We start from the raw sequence: 19711 nt of genomic DNA on the forward strand, positions 1-19711 counted from the left end.
ATGAGTTGCACATGTTTGTATGTCAGGGTGAGTAATACTTAATACTCCTACATGGTTTGAAAAACATAGAAAACAATATAGGCTATGGAACATATTTTGATGGTTGTGTTTTGCTCTACAGGTAGCATACTTACCTGAACCGGAGTCAACACACACAGACAGAGAGAATTTAGAGGAAAAACCGCTGAGCATTTTTAAACAATATGACGCGAACTCACTGCTGACTCGCATCAGGAAGTGTTAGGTGTACAGTCCGTGCCATGTGTCCTTCTAATATGTTTGCACTTTGCGTGTAAAATGTCAGACATTTATTTAATAAACCGTAGATTCCTTGCCGTATAATTCAAAAATATCTTGCATTGGCTATTACAGGTGACCTGCTGTCATCTCCTCTGCACAGGTGCACACAGGCAGAAGTAGTGTAACACCTTTGAGGTTGTGTCATTGGTTGTGTGTGGCTTTGGCTTTGCAAAGAGGTCCCTAAAACAGGAGGTATCACTCTGAACCATTTATTAGTGACCACTATTGAGACATTTACCCTGGAGATTTGAGGTTGTTATTATATGCACTTTATGTTTCATGTTTTTTTTTTTTCACATGCACTGCTGTACTCCGGGGATTTTGTTTCTCTCGTGTGTTCTTTGACTTGTGTTTTATTTTCCTGTCTCTTCAACCTATAGCGCTGAATTGAGAATTTGGCTAAAGGGGCGCCGGATAGTGAGATACAGTCATAGTAAAAATAATAGTTTGCAGTTATTACACTTGCCCCACGAACAGAGGCTACAGTCTTCATCGCAGCGGTCATGGGTTCAAATTTGGCCTCAGCTCTTTTGCTGCATGTCACTCTCTTCTCCCATTGTTTCCAATCTCCCTTTAGCTATTGGCCTGTACTATCCAATGGAGGCAAAATTGCAGCAAAGGTAACTTTATAGACAAAAAGTACATTTGACTGTGAAAGTGTAGGTTTAGTTGGCTATTTTTGTTTTAAAGTCATGGCCACTTTCCAAAGTGCTGTATTTGATGATTTGGGGATGAAAATGTGTTCATAATGTGTTAGTTTCCTGTCAGTAGCCTGAGTTATATTTATGTCTTTGATTTGTATCTGGCAGTCTGAACATGAAATGAACTGTGAGTAAATGCTATTGTTTCCTAAGTGCAGTCAATCTAAATCTTTAACCCAGCAAATAATTTTCTGTGATCAGTCAGACCATAGCAAGTAGAACGTTAGTACCTTGCTCAAACCGTAATGCTCAGCAAAAACTTTAACACACAACATTGAACCACTTTCTGAATTTGTCCCTTATTCACTCAGGTCCAGTTTCTCCACAGCCAGTGAAGGACTCAGTGGGCTCAGATCACATGATTCTGAGTTGGAACATTTCTGCTTTCATGCAGATGACACCACACAGTTACAATGTGACGCTATGTACCAACATGTCGTGTAAGATACTCGTCTTCCACTACACTTCTGGCTCTACCTTCATGACCATCAAAATCTCCAACCTAACTTCAGCCACAGACTTCATGATAGAGATTTCTGCTTTTGTTGTGCGACCCGACAGTGCTGGGGAAAAAAGTATCCTTCAAAGTAACCCTACAGTTTTACAAGTCAAAACAGGTAAGGACTGAAATGCACCCCACATGCTCTGATTTTATGAAGAAACAAAAAGCATCCATTCTGTATATCTTCTCTTTCCAGTGGACTCTCGTGGGCCGCCCAGAACAATCTTTGTCGTATTCAAGTTGCTCAAGCTCGTGTCTTTGGCTCCTCCACTGTGGATTCTTTATTATATCCTGAAAAAGTGTAAGTCCTTTCCTGAGCAACAAAGAAAACAAACACTGCCTGTAATTATTCCCCTCTCATTCATGCCTCTCTTATTTCTTCTGCAGATGACTTCAAGAAATCAGAACTTAATTTCTCAACAGTTCAGGAGCTCTCAACTTTAGAGACCTGTGTTGGCTTGGTTCCAGACAAAACTCGAGGAATCGGTTAAAAATCAAAGAAAGCTAGGGGTCCAAGTGAAAGGAAGATGTATTTAATTGTCATTTCTAAATGAAAGAAAACGAACTAAACAAAACTTAGGGTTGATTGACAGGTCAAACTAACATAAAACTTCTCATTACAAGCAAAACATGATGCTGTCTAGCAACAAGTAAAATACCTCAAAGGTCATTGACTGATACAATGATTTTTTTAGTTGTTTGGAATTTTTTAGTTCCCTATTCATGACTCATATTTGAATTGTTCCATTTCATTTATAAATCTGAGGTCTTGTTTTGTAGTATATTTTATATTTATTATTTGTTTTGTAGGATTGAGTAGATCAGTGCAAATGAGAAGCGTCACACTGCTTCTTTTAAACATGTTTCAGCTTCATGTTTTAGAAGTACTGAGCTTTGATGCCCTGAGGCCGCAGCAAAAGTAGGTTCTAATGTATATGGTATTTTTGTTTTGAACCTAAAATGCAGGCTAACATAGTTAGATATTCAGAAAAGAAAAACATCAAAGGGAAATTCTGTTTATCCTGTTTCTGTTCAGAAAACAACTTGCAACAGACGGATGGATGGATGGATGGATGGATGGATGGATGGATGGATGGATGGATGGATGGATGGATGGATGGATGGATGGATGGATGGATGGATGGATGGATGGATGGATAGATAGATAGATAGATAGATAGATAGATAGATAGATAGATAGATAGATAGATAGATAGATAGATAGATAGATAGATAGAGTAAACTTTAAAATTCCACAAATTATAAGGTGTAGAGAAGGCAGTGTCATCTATGCTTCCGTTTTTGGAGCTACGTAAACTTCTGATCGATGTTTTGTGTGATAGAACCCTATAACTGCTCCTCAGCTGGGTTCTGGCACTAGCCTATTGCACATACTCCATACAGAGGCTTTAGGCTTTTTTATTTTAATCCGGGATGTTTCGTGCTATCTTGAAAAAAAATTCAGATATACTGTGTTGTCCACCAATATGTCGTTTTCTAGATGTAGTTTTATTGTTAAACTTTAGGTGATAGAGTTTGCACCAGCCTTTCTGACTTAATGTGACCAAATCTGAAATGTAATATAAGCTACAGATGTTTTCGTTTCTTTTTTTGCCTTGAATAATCTAACCTTCGGAACAGATTATTCAGTTGGTTATTTTCTTCCCAAGGCACAAGGTCCATAAATGTGAAGTGGTCCAGATTTAGCTATGGCCAGGATCTAAAGTCTTGACTTGAAATGTATTTATTAAAAACAAAAAAATGCCCAAATTCTTGCAGTTATTTGGCATATATTTTATTTTTTCACTTTTATGCTGCTATTTTTTATACATATATTTTGTCCAATCTCGTATTTTTATAGAAGGCCGATACATCCAATTTGAATTGAAGTGTCATTTTCTTTCATTTCAAGTTTGTTTGATTCAAATCAATAGACATGTTCAAATATGTTGTTGGCAGGCCTTTGGTTTTACATTTATTTGAACGTTTTGAAAACTTTTGAAAAAATCCCAAAATGAAGAATGAGGTAGTGAAAACGTTTAACACTAGGAAAGTGTTTCAGACCATAAAGCTCACTGTTCTCTTGTTTTGTTTGTTGATTTGTGGTGCCGTCAGGATATCAACATTCTGTGTTCATGTTTTAAACCAACTGTTCTACAGCAGAAATGTACTGTTAGCAGCCTTTTCTTTGGTGGCTGCTCGTGTCACAAAAAGTCAAATAAAAAAAGTCTGACAAACTATTGTTGTTGAAAATCTTTAACGCATTAACAAGGGTTGACTTTTGTGGAGTCCTGTGCATACATTTTTATGCTGAAAACCCAAATAACCGAAAATTCCATAACTGATGGCTGGTTTGCTATTAAACATGTAGGCAGGATTCGCTTTAATCTTAAAATAAGGCTTGAAATCTGAGTGGAGCCTCAGCACCATTTAATAAACTAAGAACATTTTCAGGAAATATGTGTGATAACTCAATAACTGGAGCACAAACTCAGGTCTCCATTTACAAAATGGGTTCAACCTCCCTGCCAAAATGTTGCGTTTAAAGTCACCATGAAAATTTTTTTGGAGAAAATCTAACTGCCATGCCCTCACATATTTTCAACTATGGGATAAAACCAATCACAAGATAGAAGCCGGTACAAAATGTTGAGATTAATTTGTTTGGATTATGAGCTTCAGCAAAGCCTTTTAATGAGTTGAAAATATGTATTATGTGTTGTGATTGTCCAACATATATTGGCATCAACCTAATAATAAAAGCATACAAGAGGTTTAAGAAAGAAGTCAAACATAACTCAAAGAATCCCATTCTTCCAACTTTCCTCTAATATTTTCTCTTATTTCTTGATCATTAGCGTTGCCTAATGTCGCATTAGCTAATTTGTTTTACTTTCACCGGATTTCCTGAATCATGGTATGACCTTATAAACAGTCATAAGTGTAGCTGACATTGAGCAGTTTATTTCATGGCCCACCCATGCAGAGAATTCTGTACACTGATTATGTGAGTTGTTTCACGTAAAAGCCTCCGAAGCATAGCCTGTGACACATATGGTTAATGACAAAAACTGATACCACACTCTTGAGGTTCATGCCTTGCGTCCAATTTGCTGACTCGCATTTTCATGGTGAAACCACATCCTTTGAGCTTAACATATAAAGCGAGCGTGTGAACAGAGGAGAGATTTTAGTGCATCTACCAACGCTTCAAAATGCTTTACATCAGGGGCTTCATTGTTTGTATCTGTTGTATGGTTCTCCTCATTGTCCAGTCAGGTGAGATTTTAACTTATAGCTTAATCATTCTGCAATGCAAAGTATTCAATACTTTGTCAAGATTACAATGCAGCCAGATGGTGCCATGCTTGATGTTATTGATGCATTACTGACACATTTCTGTATGTGTGTTTGCTTGTTTAGGTTATGGCTCTGAGATTATTGATGGGAAAGAAGTGAAGCCTCACTCGCTGCCCTACATGGCTCTGCTTAAGGACAAAGAACCCGTCTGTGGAGGGATTCTGATCGATCCAAAATGGGTCCTGACTGCTGCCCATTGTGCAAAGTAAGAACAAGATGCTTTCAATTTTAAAATGGTTGTATCTCTGAATATTATTTCATATAATGTGCTTATTTAACACTGATAAAATGTGTGTTGCACTGGTTATATACAACCAGTGCAACACACACACACACACACACATGTGTTATAAACATATATATAAACATAACGATATGATGCTTAATTGATCATCTTCTTGTATCTTCTTTGAATAATAACATTTAAGTGTCTATATTCAGTGAACAGAAGCAGCTACTTGCAGGGCATTGAACATATGTAAGAGTTGTCTTTAGAGACTGATTGTAAGGCAAAGTAATTACAGATGTTTCTTTATTTACATATATACCTATTGTTAGAGATGAGTTTGGATATAATGCTGTTTGTATTTTATATTTTGCAGCATCAAGGAAGTGTTGCTGGGGGTGCACGCCATCAACGAAACAGAAAAGGGCTCCTGGCAGGTGCAAAAGGTCAATCGCTATCCTCACCCCTGCTATGATGCGGCTGATAAAGTCAACGACCTCATGCTGCTCAAGGTTAGATGACATTTTAGTAACCAGCAATTAATTTAAAATATTGATTGAAAACAAATTCAACATTCTTCACTGGAAAGATTATCAAAGGGACTCACGGGAAAAAAATGGTAATTGTGTTCGAATATTTTAGTCCTGATACTTTTTATTCAAGAAGAACAAGATGTCAAGCAACTACTGACTAAAAATGTGGGTAATGCAAAGACATACAGCCACTTTATTGTCTGTGTTTTTCAGCCTATTGGTTCTAATCAAGGATAAACAGATATTCTTCATCAGGCTTGATTGTTGAGAAGCATATCATAACACTGAATCGTAAACTTGTGCTAAAATCGGAGTTATGTTTCTACTGTAATACCTTTTTACCTTCCGTTATACGTTCTCACAAAGATGAGTCTCTTTTTTTTCATCTGATATACAAAAAAGCAAATTTTAATTACAAATCTTCACAAGCAATCACAGTTCGACTTTTGACGTATGTCAATTTTAGTTTTTCCCATAAAAAATACTGACATTGAGGTCAGTATGGATGTATACTTATATACGTAAGACCGGAACAAAATGCAATATAATGAATACTTTCTCCTTTCAGCTGAAGAAATCGGTAAAGAAAACCGAAACAGTGAAGTGGCTTGAGTTGCGTAAAAACATTCAAGCTCCAACTGCCGGTACCAACTGTCTCGTGGCTGGATGGGGGAAAACAAAGAACTCTGCCAAGCGGATGTCAAATGTTCTGATGGCTGTCAATGTGACCGTGATCGACAGAGAGAAGTGCAACTCGCCCAAATATTACAACCTCAAACCTTTCATCAGCAGCAGCATGATATGTGCCGGCTCAGACGGTGTAAACAACGCAGATACCTGTCAGGTAAGGATGGTAACAGCCTGTCAACACGATCTGTAACTGCCATGTATGTGTCTTAAAACACCTTGTTTATTACCTTTACAGGGGGATTCAGGAGGGCCACTGTTGTGCAATGGACAGCTAGTCGGAGTGACTTCTTTTGGAAAACAATGTGGCCTGAAGGAAAAACCTGGAGTGTACTCTTTTCTCTCAGAAAAACAACTCAGATGGATCAAAAACACAATGAAGAAGTCTGACATATAATACGTTCACCTTGTTTTCCCCCCCAAATGTTAATGACTCTTCTCTTTTGCTTCTGCTTAATAATTGTCTCTACATATGAAGTACAAGTGAATATGTGTCACACATGGTTAAGAAGTTTTTATTACTTTTTGCCAAACTTCTGACCTGGCTTTCGCTAGCTAGTTACAGCTAAAAAAAAACATGTTGCCACCTTGGGCAGTAAAGGGCCTTTTTATGTCGATGCCTATCTGAAATCATTGACTTGTTATTAAAGAGTTAATGCAAGTCCATGTATTAAATCGGCTGTCCTTATAGCCGTAAACTACCTCTTTTAAGATGATAAAGTCAACAAAAGAGATTCACTATCTGAATAAAAAGATTTGTGTTTTTGTCACAAAGGTTCACTCTTTGGCGTGTCTCATAATCTCTTAATTATTGATTTATGTTATGGACGCAAGCAATCCCTATCAATAACATTAGAGCAGCACCTTACTGATCTGTGTTGTTTCAGTTTTTGTAAAATCAAAATTCAAATAAAAAACGTTTCATGTCCCAGCTAACACACCAGACCCTGTTGTTGCTCTATTGAATGATGTTGTAAACGTTTTCTGCCTTACAGAATTGCAGTTATAGCAATAGACACAAGAGCAGATCACGTACTGACTCTGACTGGACCACAAAGACAAAGCCTAACAAATTTTCGCACAGGGTATCTTAAGACCCCACACAGGAAATGTGCAAAATGTCGCAGTGTTGCACAAACACACACATCTGCTTGTTTTACAATATGTGAGCTCAAAGGACCGAAGCTGTAGCCATGTACATTTAACTTAATATATCTGATAAAATATATTCAATATAAATGTGTCCTTGATTTTGTGGCAATTATTTAAGTAACTTTCAAAAAAAATCTTACTTTGGTTGCACTAAATATAATCTTTATGTTTATGTAATTTTAAATTAAGAGAATTTTTTATGAATCCAACTCCATAGAATTAACCAATTTTTATTTGACCAGCACTTCATGTTATTTTGAGCCTTTTTCTTCTTTTGAATTCAGCTGCTATCGACTGAGCCAAAAAGAAAGAGCGGATGATTTAACTCAACAATTTCATTTGTTTGACAAAGGTAAGGAGAGTTTTTTTATACTGTAATGTTAATGACAACTTGTGGGTGTATGCTGCGTGTAATATTTACAGTCTATGATGGAGTTGTATTCTTAGTTGCACCGAAATTATAAATCTGCAAAATGCTGAATTAGCTATTTTAATATCTATTGTGCCTATCTATTGCAAGTCTATTGCAAGTCTATTGAAGTCACTGTGACGGTCACTGCTGAAGTGTATAAAAGGTACACACTATTAACTGTTTCTGTCTCCTCATTGTCAGAGGTAATCTGGAGCACCTGGGCCGGTTGCTCCTCCACACACTTCGACAATTATTGCCTGTTTTGCTCGTGCTGCAGTTATTGTTGGCAGTGCACTAGCAAATAATTGCTATTTTCAATAAATAATTGCTATTTTCAAGTTAAACTGTGGTCATAACAGAGACAGGAACAAGACAAATGCTTGATATATTTGTGACGTCTCTACTGCCAGCTCTTTACCGTGATATCTATAGTTTGTATGTTAACAACAGCCTGCCCAGGGACTGCAGGTGGAAATTAGCACAAGTGCTACAACCTGGTACAATGCATCTCTCCTTTCTGAGGTTAATGTACATTGTACACTGCCCCTGTTCAAATAAATAAATAAATGAAAATAAATCTTCTTCATATTTTTGTTTCAATTTGGTCAATTTAATTGTGTGCTTTATTTGAATCGACTCAATTTAAACAGGTTATTCTTTGGCAACTGGTTTGGGTTATATTAACTAAAATTTTAACAAAGATTTAATTAATAATAATATATGCAATCTGTTGACTCAATTTGATTGAGTAGTTAATGTGTATCTCTATTTACGGTGACAATTCTGTGTGTTATTTCTATTTAAACACCTCTTACGTAGGATATACTATTGGCACTCTTACTCAAACTACGCCACCAGGTGGTGCTCTTTTCTGTTCTTGTTCCTGCAGTCATTTTCAGAGAGGAGATTTACCTAAACTAGTGATTCAACGATTTCAATCATCTTGAAAGTACTAAAAAAATATTAGAAAGATGAAATGATGTTGGGTTGTTTGTTCATATCCAGCTCTTATACTTCTAATACTCTGCTGGAAGATAAGTCATATAATCACCAAAGTAGGACACATCCTATGGGGACAATGATTGCCTGTTGATAATTTCATGGCAATCCAGTTGTTTGGATATTTCAGTTCTAACCAAACTGGCGTGCCACATGATTTTGCCACACTAAAAGCAGAGCTAGCAAACATTAATATACCTACCTATGATTCTGATAAGAACCATGACTTGAAAAAAAAAAAATCTGTCCTGCCCCCAAGATAAGGTGTAGGGGATAGAGGTTTAACCCCACCCAGGAAATTCCAGCTACCTTTTATTTGAGCTCTCAGTGAATTATTACTGACCGCTCTGCTTACGTGTTGACTTTGTTTCCATGGTCACCTGCAAAACTTTCGTGTCCACCTCAGTGCCACCGAAACCATCAAAGCTCAACCATGGAAACACACCCTTATTAACTGTCTCCCTTTTGAAGAAGATAAATGTGGGAGCACTCATAAATGTTTTTAGGTGTGTAAAAATAGCCTTATCCCCCGAGGGGATCTCGGTGGCACTCAGAAACACGCTCAAACACAAACTCAAGAGTAAATGTTTACCTGAGTTTGCATCACCTGTGTGTGATGAAGGAGCTGCCCACCTTGCCTCGCCTTTTCCTTCACTCACGAGTGACGCAACTCTACACACGCACAAAGAGAAAGCTTGTGTTATAAAGGTGAGCTGTTAACAGTTATATGCTGGCAGGTGAGTCACAGACATCTTTATGCTGTTATCAAGAGAAGTATCACTCTACGATTTGTTCCAACAATTTAGACTAAAACATGTGAATAATATGAATCAAATGATAAAGTGGTAAATTATAATTTTAACACTTCTGTATTAATCAGCAGTGACACAGAAGTGTGTTTGTCAGCGGGTTATGTAGCAGCAAACCACAAAAGTACCCCCATTTTTGTTACAATGTAAGACCTATCAAAGAAACAATCCTAGCTAGCTGAAAATTCATCTGGCTAACGGTAATTTAGGCAAAGGCTAAATGCTAACGTGAGCTGAGGTGAACAAGCTGTCAGTATCTGCTTGTTAAGTCATCTAGAAATATAGTAGGAAGGCACTAAAAATCTTCACCACTATCCAGTGATGATTCTATTGGGGCCCTAAGCAAGAATCCATTGGGTGGCCCTCCAGCCAGCGTTCATCGCCATCATGTCTGCCAGTGTCCCAACAACTACCCTTCTTCCTCTTTTTCGTTATCTAAAGACAAATCATTCTTCATTTTTATTTGATGACTTTCATCTACTAACTTTGGTTTTCAGAGGAATAAAGAATGCAACGCTTACAAGGCAAGGACAGTGAGTAAGAGTGTTGGGGCCGTCTTAGGAGGTTTTCCTGCTTTTGTTGCTAAATTTGCACATTATGGTCCACTGGTTTGGCTTAAATTTGTTTGCCCTCAGGGGCCCCCGACTGGTGAGGGGCCCCAAGCAGCTGCCTGCCTTGCTTGTTGACAAGCAGCACCTTTTCCATTATCCGGGGGGGGGGGGGGGGGGGGGGGAGTGATATTACTTCTTGTCGTTGCATATTCCTAACATGTCAAATTACCAATCATGTTTCTTTTTTTTACATATTCTTCAACCTCACTGAATTTATTGTTTGTCATCTAGAGTAGATAATCCAGAAGTTCAGAAGTAAACCCAATGTGTCCACATGTATAGAAAAAGGAGGTAGTTAAACAAACATCATGTAGGTGCAGGGCTGTGCAACAGCGAAGAAAAAGAAGAAAATAGGCCTGCACAAGTTGTGATTGTGAAGAATTAAAACCTTTTGGGGCAATTGAGGAAGTGCGTGGGCCTGTCTCCTTCCTCAGTCTACAAAGAATACTATACACTCTAATCACTACATTTACATTAACAACCCATCATATTTGCATTCTATGGTGGTGCGACTTCATTTGGATTTGTGCATGCGCGTTAACTTGAACAGGAGAGGCGACTTCAAGTCTTCATAAGTACTTTGCGTAGATCGTAGATCATAAACGTAATGGAGTCACATCTTCTTAAATCCGATCTGTAGTGCTTTGTAAAAGTCAGACTACGAGGTAACCCTATTAGTTCCTGTCATGTTTAACTTGTTATTTAGGAAGGTCTTCGCACATCCAACTATCTAAGAAAGAAAATGCGTAGGGCGACAAACTACTACTTGAAGAGAAAACAAAGACAAAATCCTGAACACTTTTTGCTAAGTATCACCAATTTAATAGAAATATCACAATGTTTCAGTCCCTCTGAACCTTTGTCAACTTATAATTTTACTTCATAACTTGAGTACATGACTTGTATCAACGTATGATGTTTTACATTCTTGTGGGAATGGTTAAAAAAATTCTGTGTCAATTATTAACAGTTATATATCTGTATTTTGAATTGTACCTTATTTTTTTTCATATGGCCTCTTTGTTTCATTTGAAACCAAAGAAGTGCAAAAAAAATGTTAACCAAGACTAAAGAGGAAGCAACTGTAGTTGGCTGCAGGGATATGTGGTGCAGCCTGTCAAAGTAAGGAGCGTCCAAAATATAAGTTCCTCCCTGTGTTTACGTAAAACTCTGTTACCGTCTTTGTGCTCAAGCTATTCTAGGCTCCTTTGTCCTGAACCTTTCAATTATGTTCACGTCATGTTTTTATTTGCGTTTGGAGATAATGCTAAGTTACCTGGACATTTGCAAAACAAAGCAGACAAGACATGACCCCCTTTTTTAATTCCCAGTGTAACTCTGCAACACTACACTTTCTACAAACCTTTGAACGACACTGTTTATAAGAATATCAGTAGACAGTAAGCTTCTTTGAGCAGTCTTTTAACTTTTTCTCTGAATTCCTCAGATGTCAGAAAGTTGTTCAGCCTCTGTGATGTGATCTCCTGAATAGAAACCTATGTGAACAGGCGGCTGATGAATTAATGACATCCAGAGATGTGAATGTAAACACAAAATCAAGGACAAGATGCATCAAACTTTTTCGTAACACTGAAACACTTTATTGGTGAATGGTGATCAAGTTTCATCCCATTTCCAGAGTGGGATAAGAGTGTTTGTCTGACCTATAAGAATAGCAGTGCAATAAATAAAACATAACCTACAGAACGCTGGATGAACTAATAAACAAAATAACAGCAACACAACACAAAAACTCTCAAAGTTTTTGGCAATAAATAATCACACTTAATAAATTACATTCTAACAAGTTCTAGGCAGTGTTTTCATGTCCAAGCATCTAATAAAGCAGTCGATTTAATCTACTTCTTTCTCAGATCTTCAGACTCCTTTGATCTGCATCGTCTTTGGATCTTGCTGCTGACCAAAAAAAAAAAAAAAAGATGGAGACAAAGTCAATCAATATGTAAACACAGAAACAATAAGTATTTTTCTAACAGGTAAAGTCAAGTTGCGAGAAATCTACCATGCAATATGACCTTGTTGTACATGTAGGGATCCACAAAAAAAGCAATTTTGGTTGTTACAAAGTTAAAAGATGTATCCACTGACTGCTTTTATATCACAGTATTTTCATTCATTATTAGATTTATTTTCAGTAAGTCTAATGGAATAATTTTTGTAATAATAATTGTAATCACTGTAGAGACCTGTGGGGTGGGGTAAATGTAATGTGTTGAAGTGAAGTTCTTACTATAATTATGTGAACAGACAGTATGTGTGAGCCAGATGATATTTGTAATATTTTGGACAATGTGCATCATGCGAGCTATGAGAAGAATGCTGCAAGGCCACATTGTCCATTTCGGGGGGGGGGGGGATTCCATCTGTCTACAAACGTGGAGTCTGTAGGCGTGTGTGCGTGTGATGCTCAGTGAGATCTGACCACATGTAAGTACAGAGGTTACCCTTACAACAAGGTCATCACGTGCACAGTCAGTGTGTCAGTACTGTTATTGTGTGGACACAGGTGAATGTGTACAGTGTGGTTTTTCTCTACTCTGGTATGCAGTGTAGGGATGGGACGGGCCAAAACAACCTCGTTAATCCAGGCTAATTCCTCTAGTGGGGATTCCTCTTTGTGTGATGCAACTTGCTTCATTCAAGAACAACAACAACTAACGGGCTACTCTACCACTCGCTGAGCCCTCCCATCCTGCTTGGCTTAAAGCTCACGTGAGGAGAGAGGCCAGTAACCACCCTGGGATTAAGCAAGACATTTTTGTAATAATACATCATTAATATATAGAGTATATGCCACAGGAAATACATATATGACTGATGCAAGTCAGTCTTACAGCATCACAGTTTGACTTGCACGCATTATATTAAGCAATTATTTGCCTGTTGAAGGTCTGCCTTTAGACTCCGCCCTTTTTTGCGAGTGTCGCTTTGGCTATCTATCTGTCCTTTCATGAACTTTAAATTGGCAGTTAACAATTACAATTGGAAAACTTACTAAGGTAACTTATCTATTTATTTACATATTTATTTCTGGGTATCCTGTTTAGCCACTTTGCTAACATACATTAATAAATGACAGGACTTATTGATGTTTTCATGTTTTGATATGAACTTAAATGAAAATCTCAGCAAAACCTACCTCTCTGTAACCTGAAGCCCTCACACCACAACGTCAGCCATCGGTTTCTGTAGCTTCTCCTGCTCAGAACCAGTTCCCAGATAGGATGCCAGAAAGTTTTTATGCGACCTGTAACTATAAAAGACATTCAACATGAGATATATAAAAGACAACCAGAGAACTCGTGATTATCGGATGATATGCCACTAAACTTTTTTTTAAAGGCTGGATTGATGGGTTTGTTTCGTGGCTTTGATCTTGTCTAGATTGCAACTGAAGATGTGTTTTTATAGTGTTTGGCAGAAAGAAAAGAAATACTGTACTTAGGGTGGAGTGATTATCAAAATTAACCCAGTTTTCACAGTCATTTGGATGTGAAATTAAACTTGGAGGTAGTTTCACTCTCACAGTAATTAGTTTTGCTTTGGCTAGCTGTGGTTGTAAAGTTTCATTACACTGCTGCAGGGTATTGGACTATTGACTTTGTCCCACATTCCAACAAAGCTGAGAGTCACATATTGATAAGGAACTATGTTCAGCAAAAGACTTCTCCATGAAAGCAACTTCAAGATTGTACATTTAAAGGAAACAGAAGTAATACAACACATAATTAATGTTACATAACGGGGAAGTTAATGGCTAGACTATGGAAAAACCAGGAATGAGATATAAAAGCTGTAAAACTATAGCAGTCCTTAAGTCATATGAAGGTGGTGACTGTTAGATTATGGGCGTGTTTGGGCGTGATAAGGTGCTTTGAGATGTGTCAGTGTGTTTGAACGCCAAGAAGTGTTCCTGGGTAGAATATGTGAATTGTGATGTGACTTCTGTTGAGATTTGCCAGGGTGTGGATGCTTTCCCTCATGCATGTGGGCTCAAAGCTTCGATAATCTCCCCGACAACAGTCAGAAAGAACAGAGACAAACAGATTTTTTGTTATTGGCTATGACCGTTCTTATTAATGTTATGTCAGTTAGCCGAAGCATTGTTCAGACTGCCACTGAGGCTTATAGTAAGTTACTTCCAGCCTACCTTGGTAACTAGGGAGTATAAACCAGTTTTAGTACACAATCCCTCACTGGCTTCTCAACGATGGACACATATGTTCTATCTGAAGGCCTTTCATGCAACTTTAAAATCCACTACATTTTTTTCTTGATAAGTGTGCATACTTACTGAGCACAGGTCATGAGCAGGATGGCCGTGCAGCTGATGACTGACAGGATTACAGCTATGATCACTAAGACCGTCTGCACCAGCTCAGTGCTCTGATCCAAGGGGGTTTTGATCTCAAGAGTGTGGATCCCACAGCGCTCCCCGTCGTAACCCTTCATACATCTGCGGAGTCAAGAGTGAACAGATAGTAAATGTAAAATGTTTGGATTGTTTAAAAGAGGTAAAAATGTGGTGCATACAATCCAATGTATCCAATCTAGTATTTTCATCGTATTTCCCAATCATGAATCATATAATACCACGAAATTAATACTGCTATCGTACTCACATGCACACTGGCTCCTGCAGGCCCTCAATGTACTTGCAGTAACCGTGAACGCAGTAGCCCAGGTGGGTGGAGGTGCAGGGGTCCTCTGTAGTGCTGTGAGTCGATGTGTGTCCACTTGTGGAGAACGTGTGCGCAGGATTAAAAGGAGTTGTGCTTTTGTTCCTGAGCCTGCTCTTCTTTTTGCCTTTGCCTTTCCTTTTCTTCTTGTCCTCTGTACTGGGATGTAAGTCTGTAACAGAAGGAAAAACATAATAGTGTTACTGTATTGAACTGTTTTGTAGCATTTAAACTTCGCCGGAGTCTCTAGACTAAAGGTCAAGCTAAGACTCACGGTTGTTTTTGATTTTTATCTTCATTTAGACCTAAAAAACGTTGCATTTCCAATTCAAGATGTCAAAGGTTGTCGTACCAAAAAGGCTGACATTTTCGTTGTCTCCTCCTGACAGTTCTTCGTCTATATCCAGCTCATCATCGTAGCTCATCGAACTTAAGAGGCCCTCCCCGGAGGCTGGACCCCCTGTCACTCCCGCTAGTACAGTGGTCAACTTGGCCTCAGATCCCTGAGCGCCAGGAGCTCTGTAGACGACTGAAAACCAAAGAACACAAAGAATAAGGAGTCAGATCTTAGAAAACTATTGAGATGACTGCTTTGAGGAGCAATTGGGGTCAAAGCTCATGTACTTAAGGCAGTCAGGTGTTTTCACTTTATCTCAACTGAGAACATAAAGAACATAGAAAATAGACTTTCTCAGAAAAAAAGTAACAATCATACAGAAAAATCTTCTTTTCTTTCAAAAAAAAATATGCACAAAAAGACATGAATTAGGATAATGGCATAATGCAATTGGCAGCCCTTAAATATCTTGTTCTTTGGTAATCTCAAACTTGCTTTTTTTTACTTTTCTTGACACTTTATTGGGAAACCATGACCTGTTTACATGTGTCTTAAAACATTTAGAGCACTTGGGGCCTTAAACCTGGCCACAAGCAGTATTAGTACTGAAACAGGTACAACCAGTCCCCATCCAGAACCTCACATCAATGCATATAGTTCTTTTCACCAGACGAGAACAATGATTAATGAGCCTCAGTCATTAAGCATCTGAAATATGTTTGACCTTTTGGAGTGTCTGGTGCTGTACAGTGAACTAACTGGTATGGTTATGTCTATTGATAGACGTTAATAGCCAGAGGTGCCGCACTTCTGAAAATCTTTCTCCTGCTTTACATGTCCTCACCTGCAGAGACATTTCCTTTATCCTTTGACACTCTTCCTGTCCTCTTACCTTTTTACATTTTTTCATTTAATTGCTTTACACTCTCTGCACACACACACACAAACACACACACACACACACACACACACACACACATAAAAGCACAAGAACAAGTCCAGACTTACCGAAGCACAGGAGACAGGTGAGGACGAGAGTGTTCATATCCCAGGAAGACAGAGTTGTGTGTATGACAGTCCTGTGCTGATCTGTGTGTGTGTCCGAGTATGTCAGAGTGTGTGTTTGTCCGCTGCTGATAGAAGTTGTGCTTTGCTGTCTTAGCGTCCTCTGGGTGCAGCTTTTATAGCCAAACGCCTGCCTCTCAACGCCAAAGGAAAAAGGAGGGTGTGTGTTTGTGTGTGTGTGTGTGACAGAGGGAGATTTTTTTCTTTTTGTTTAGGTGTTTGTCTGTGTGTGTGTGTGACACACTCAGACACTGACATCCCAGTAGAAGTAAAAAGGATTTGTAATAAAGGTGTGTGTGTGTCTGTGAATCGAGTGTGTCTAATGATTAATGTGCCGCAGGCTACAAATTTTCACCAAATGTTCTCACACATGACAGAGCTTTTTTTCTGGCAAGTTTAAAACAGTTTGATGTATTCTGACTTGTTTCTCTACAACATTAAAAACACACAGAAACCTTTGTTCCTGACTCTCAAAGTGTTATCGCTTCCGTAAGTCTCCCACTTTACATTTTTACATAATTAAAGTAACTCACGTACATCAAAACAAAAATGTGAACAGATAATCTTTCCTATATTTTTTTGTAAGTTCTTCAGGAACCAAACAAAGTTATTATTTATAGCTATTTTAATTTTTTTTAGAAGTTGTCCTGAATAAATTTAGAGAACTAAAAAAAAAAGAGATATTAGAGTCTAGCACGACAACAATGAATATCTCAGACATGTATTTGTAATAAACTTCAGTCAGGAGTTGAAGCTGAACTTTATTCACGACACAGGGTCAACTGAGGTTTATTACAGGACAATAATAAAATCTTAAAATGTGTTTCTATGATGGTGTTTGGTTGATGGTACTATGTTCTACTGAAGTAAAAGTGTAAACGCACTGGCTCTGGGGTTCACTTTAAATGTTGATAGTTTAAATGCACTTGTGAAGCACATTTTTTACTCTAATTTCATAATTCTAAATTCAAAATCATAGAAAAAAAAACAACATTAAAACTTAAAGAATGTTTTTTACACAATAAAAATCTGATGGAAAAATCAGGATTTCCTCCAAAGTTGTTTGCAGTATTGATTGATTCTGTACTGTGATCTCTGTTGATCACAGATAGGTTGAATTATCCTTTTTGTCTGCCTTGTCTTCTTCTCTTATTCTGACAGAAGTTTAAAGAAAAAAGCAGACAAGTGAGAGTGTGTATCATGGTGTTAAATAGTTATATTCATCGACAGATGAAGATTTTCTATCCATTTCCTAATGTCCCCTCCACTCAGAATGTGTGGTGGGAAGACAGCTCAATAAAAAAAAAAATCAATGATTCCCCTTCAATCCATTGAAGCAGTAAGCCTGTGTTGAAATGTTATGATTTGAAACAAGAGAGGCTGAATTCAAAAGTGTACGTTAAAGAAAACTTTAACACAACTTAACTTAAAGTCTCTTTCCATAAAGAAACATGTTGAGAAGACGATCTAAAGTAAGCAGTGTGAGATTATGAGCATGAGGTCAGAAATTCAACTCTGTATTTTTCAGTGTTTTTTTTTTCATTATTCCTTTAAAATGTTTTTTTTTTTAATTCTTCATTCAGAGTTATGCATGTTGGTATATTTTGTTTGTATCTAAGTCCCTGAATAAAATCCAGCGTCTCTGTCATCTTAAATCAATATTTTTGTTCATGTTTCATGGTTGTATCTGGTTGTCTCTTAGCATCTGAGCTGTCATGAGTACAGTTTGATTCAATGATGACAGTGTGTTACTATTTCTGTACGCTGTAACGACAGAGAGACCTTAAGGCTTGGGTGGGGAAGCTGCAGAGGAGGGCGTGTTGGGTATGTTGTTGTGTCTGTACACAGAAGCTCGTCCTTGCTCTGGTGGAATTCCATAGAAACCTGTGAGGAATGCAGGGAACTCAACAGCGGATCAAAAATCCAGACACGTTTTTGTTTAGAATGGCTGGGGAATGAGATTTTGGATTATTGATTATTTTTGTTTGGATTAAGTGTAGTGGCACTCTGAATAGGTGATGTGAACATATGGAAAGTCTGACACAAGCCTGGGAAGAAGCACCTAACAGCATGAACACTTTGAGACACAAATATAGCTGTCTCTATTTGGTTAAAACTGTGAAATAATAGTAGCTATGACGATTAAGCTTTTGCCTTTGAAAAAGGGATTGTTGTCCACTTTAAGCACAACCTGAGTCAAATGTCCTTACACTCCTGAAAACATAATATGATTGTATACAGACAGTCACCATGGCTGTACTGAACACTTGGACTTTATATGATATATATGATATTTAAGTAACAAAGTAAAGGCGATCAGTCATGAGGATTTATTCTACAGAAACCATGAATCCTGTACAAAAGTTTGGAAAGGTTCGTTAACAAGATGTTTTGATATATTTGGACTAACTGGATCTTTTGACCTGCTGCTGGCTCTAGTAAAAGCCATGGTATCTTCAAAAAAGACTTTAAGATTCATCTTCAGAGGTTCATGAATATCTGCACCAAATTATATTCCAATCCATCTTAAAACTGTAAAGATTATTACATCTTAGAGTTTTGGATCGACCTACATTACCATTCGATCCATGCTGCTCGCGTGGCTGACAAGGATAACAGTGAAAACACAACATGAGTCAACCTTGTGATGCAAAACATATGTGTACATGGCACACGTGGAATTTCATGTGTTTTGTTACAGGACACGCAAGGATGAAACCTGGGGCTTCCACCATGCTCTCTACTCATGGCACAAGAAACCTGCTAGTATTTATGCAATAATGAGGTAATAACAGTAACACAGATTAGAGCAGCATTTCCTAAATTTGTATTTAGAACAAACTGAACCCAGCCGAATGGGTGTGTTTGTGGCTTCTTGCGTGTGTGTGTGCATGCTAATGTGTTTTTGAGTAGGGCTAAATCAGTGCAGTGTCTGCAGTTGGGTTAATGTTTACATGCAATCACTGCTGTTCATTAGAATAAAGAACATATTTAAAGGCTTCAGTCGGGTGTTGAAACGGCTCATTGACTCTAATGAGGGTACAAAAAGTCAAATGGAGCTATTGTTTAACTTGACACGGAACACAGCACTGAGCATTACGAAGCATCATCAGACCATATTGTGACCGTGCAATTTGAAATATCTATGTTTGTCTTGTTTTAAAAGCAATAGCCAAATAAACAGTTTTTAGAAAGACTTGCAGATTTTGCATGCACACTCTCGGCACACACACAAACACACACACACATAAAGATGTGTGATATGTACCTCTGTATCTAGGGTCTGCCCTGGGGCTCCTTTACCCAACACATTCCCC

General features: G+C 37.9%; 2 protein-coding genes across 2 annotated transcripts; one reads left to right on the forward strand and one right to left on the reverse strand.

The window, feature by feature from the left end:
• Positions 1 to 4657: 4657 nt before the first annotated feature.
• LOC306833649 (granzyme A-like) lies at positions 4658 to 7094 on the forward strand. Its single transcript, XM_079359050.1, has 5 exons — positions 4658 to 4782; positions 4927 to 5068; positions 5466 to 5601; positions 6191 to 6466; positions 6548 to 7094. The coding sequence occupies exons 1-5, from the start codon at positions 4719 to 4721 to the stop codon at positions 6704 to 6706; spliced, it is 777 nt and encodes a 258-aa protein (XP_079215176.1). The 5' UTR covers positions 4658 to 4718; the 3' UTR covers positions 6707 to 7094.
• Positions 7095 to 11870: 4776 nt separating this feature from the next.
• Positions 11871 to 16469, reverse strand: areg (amphiregulin). The gene is made up of 6 exons (XM_079355867.1): positions 16338 to 16469; positions 15345 to 15521; positions 14936 to 15164; positions 14608 to 14769; positions 13453 to 13566; positions 11871 to 12209 (listed from the first exon to the last, which is right to left on the reverse strand). Exons 1-5 carry the CDS (start codon positions 16372 to 16374, stop codon positions 13473 to 13475), a joined length of 699 nt encoding a protein of 232 aa, XP_079211993.1. The 5' UTR covers positions 16375 to 16469; the 3' UTR covers positions 11871 to 12209; positions 13453 to 13472.
• Positions 16470 to 19711: the final 3242 nt, after the last annotated feature.

This window comes from Symphodus melops (assembly GCF_947650265.1).
Source record: "Symphodus melops genome assembly, chromosome: 1".
Lineage (NCBI taxonomy): Eukaryota > Metazoa > Chordata > Actinopteri > Labriformes > Labridae > Symphodus > Symphodus melops.

What these genes read in the sequence shown, in the direction of transcription:
- areg (XM_079355867.1), bottom strand. Translation starts at nt 16,374, where the DNA reads ATGAACACTCTCGTCCTCACCTGTCTCCTGTGCTTCG. An exon ending in CACCTGTCTCCTGTGCTTCG is followed by an intron (nt 15,522 to 16,337) that starts GTAAGTCTGGAC and finishes TTTGGTTTTCAG; the next exon opens with TCGTCTACAGAGCTCCTGGC. An exon ending in CTGCAGGAGCCAGTGTGCAT is followed by an intron (nt 14,770 to 14,935) that starts GTGAGTACGATA and finishes TTGACTCCGCAG; the next exon opens with ATGTATGAAGGGTTACGACG.
- LOC306833649 (XM_079359050.1), top strand. Translation starts at nt 4,719, where the DNA reads ATGCTTTACATCAGGGGCTTCATTGTTTGTATCTGTTGTATGGTTCTC. An exon ending in ACTGCTGCCCATTGTGCAAA is followed by an intron (nt 5,069 to 5,465) that starts GTAAGAACAAGA and finishes TATATTTTGCAG; the next exon opens with CATCAAGGAAGTGTTGCTGG. An exon ending in ACGACCTCATGCTGCTCAAG is followed by an intron (nt 5,602 to 6,190) that starts GTTAGATGACAT and finishes TTCTCCTTTCAG; the next exon opens with CTGAAGAAATCGGTAAAGAA.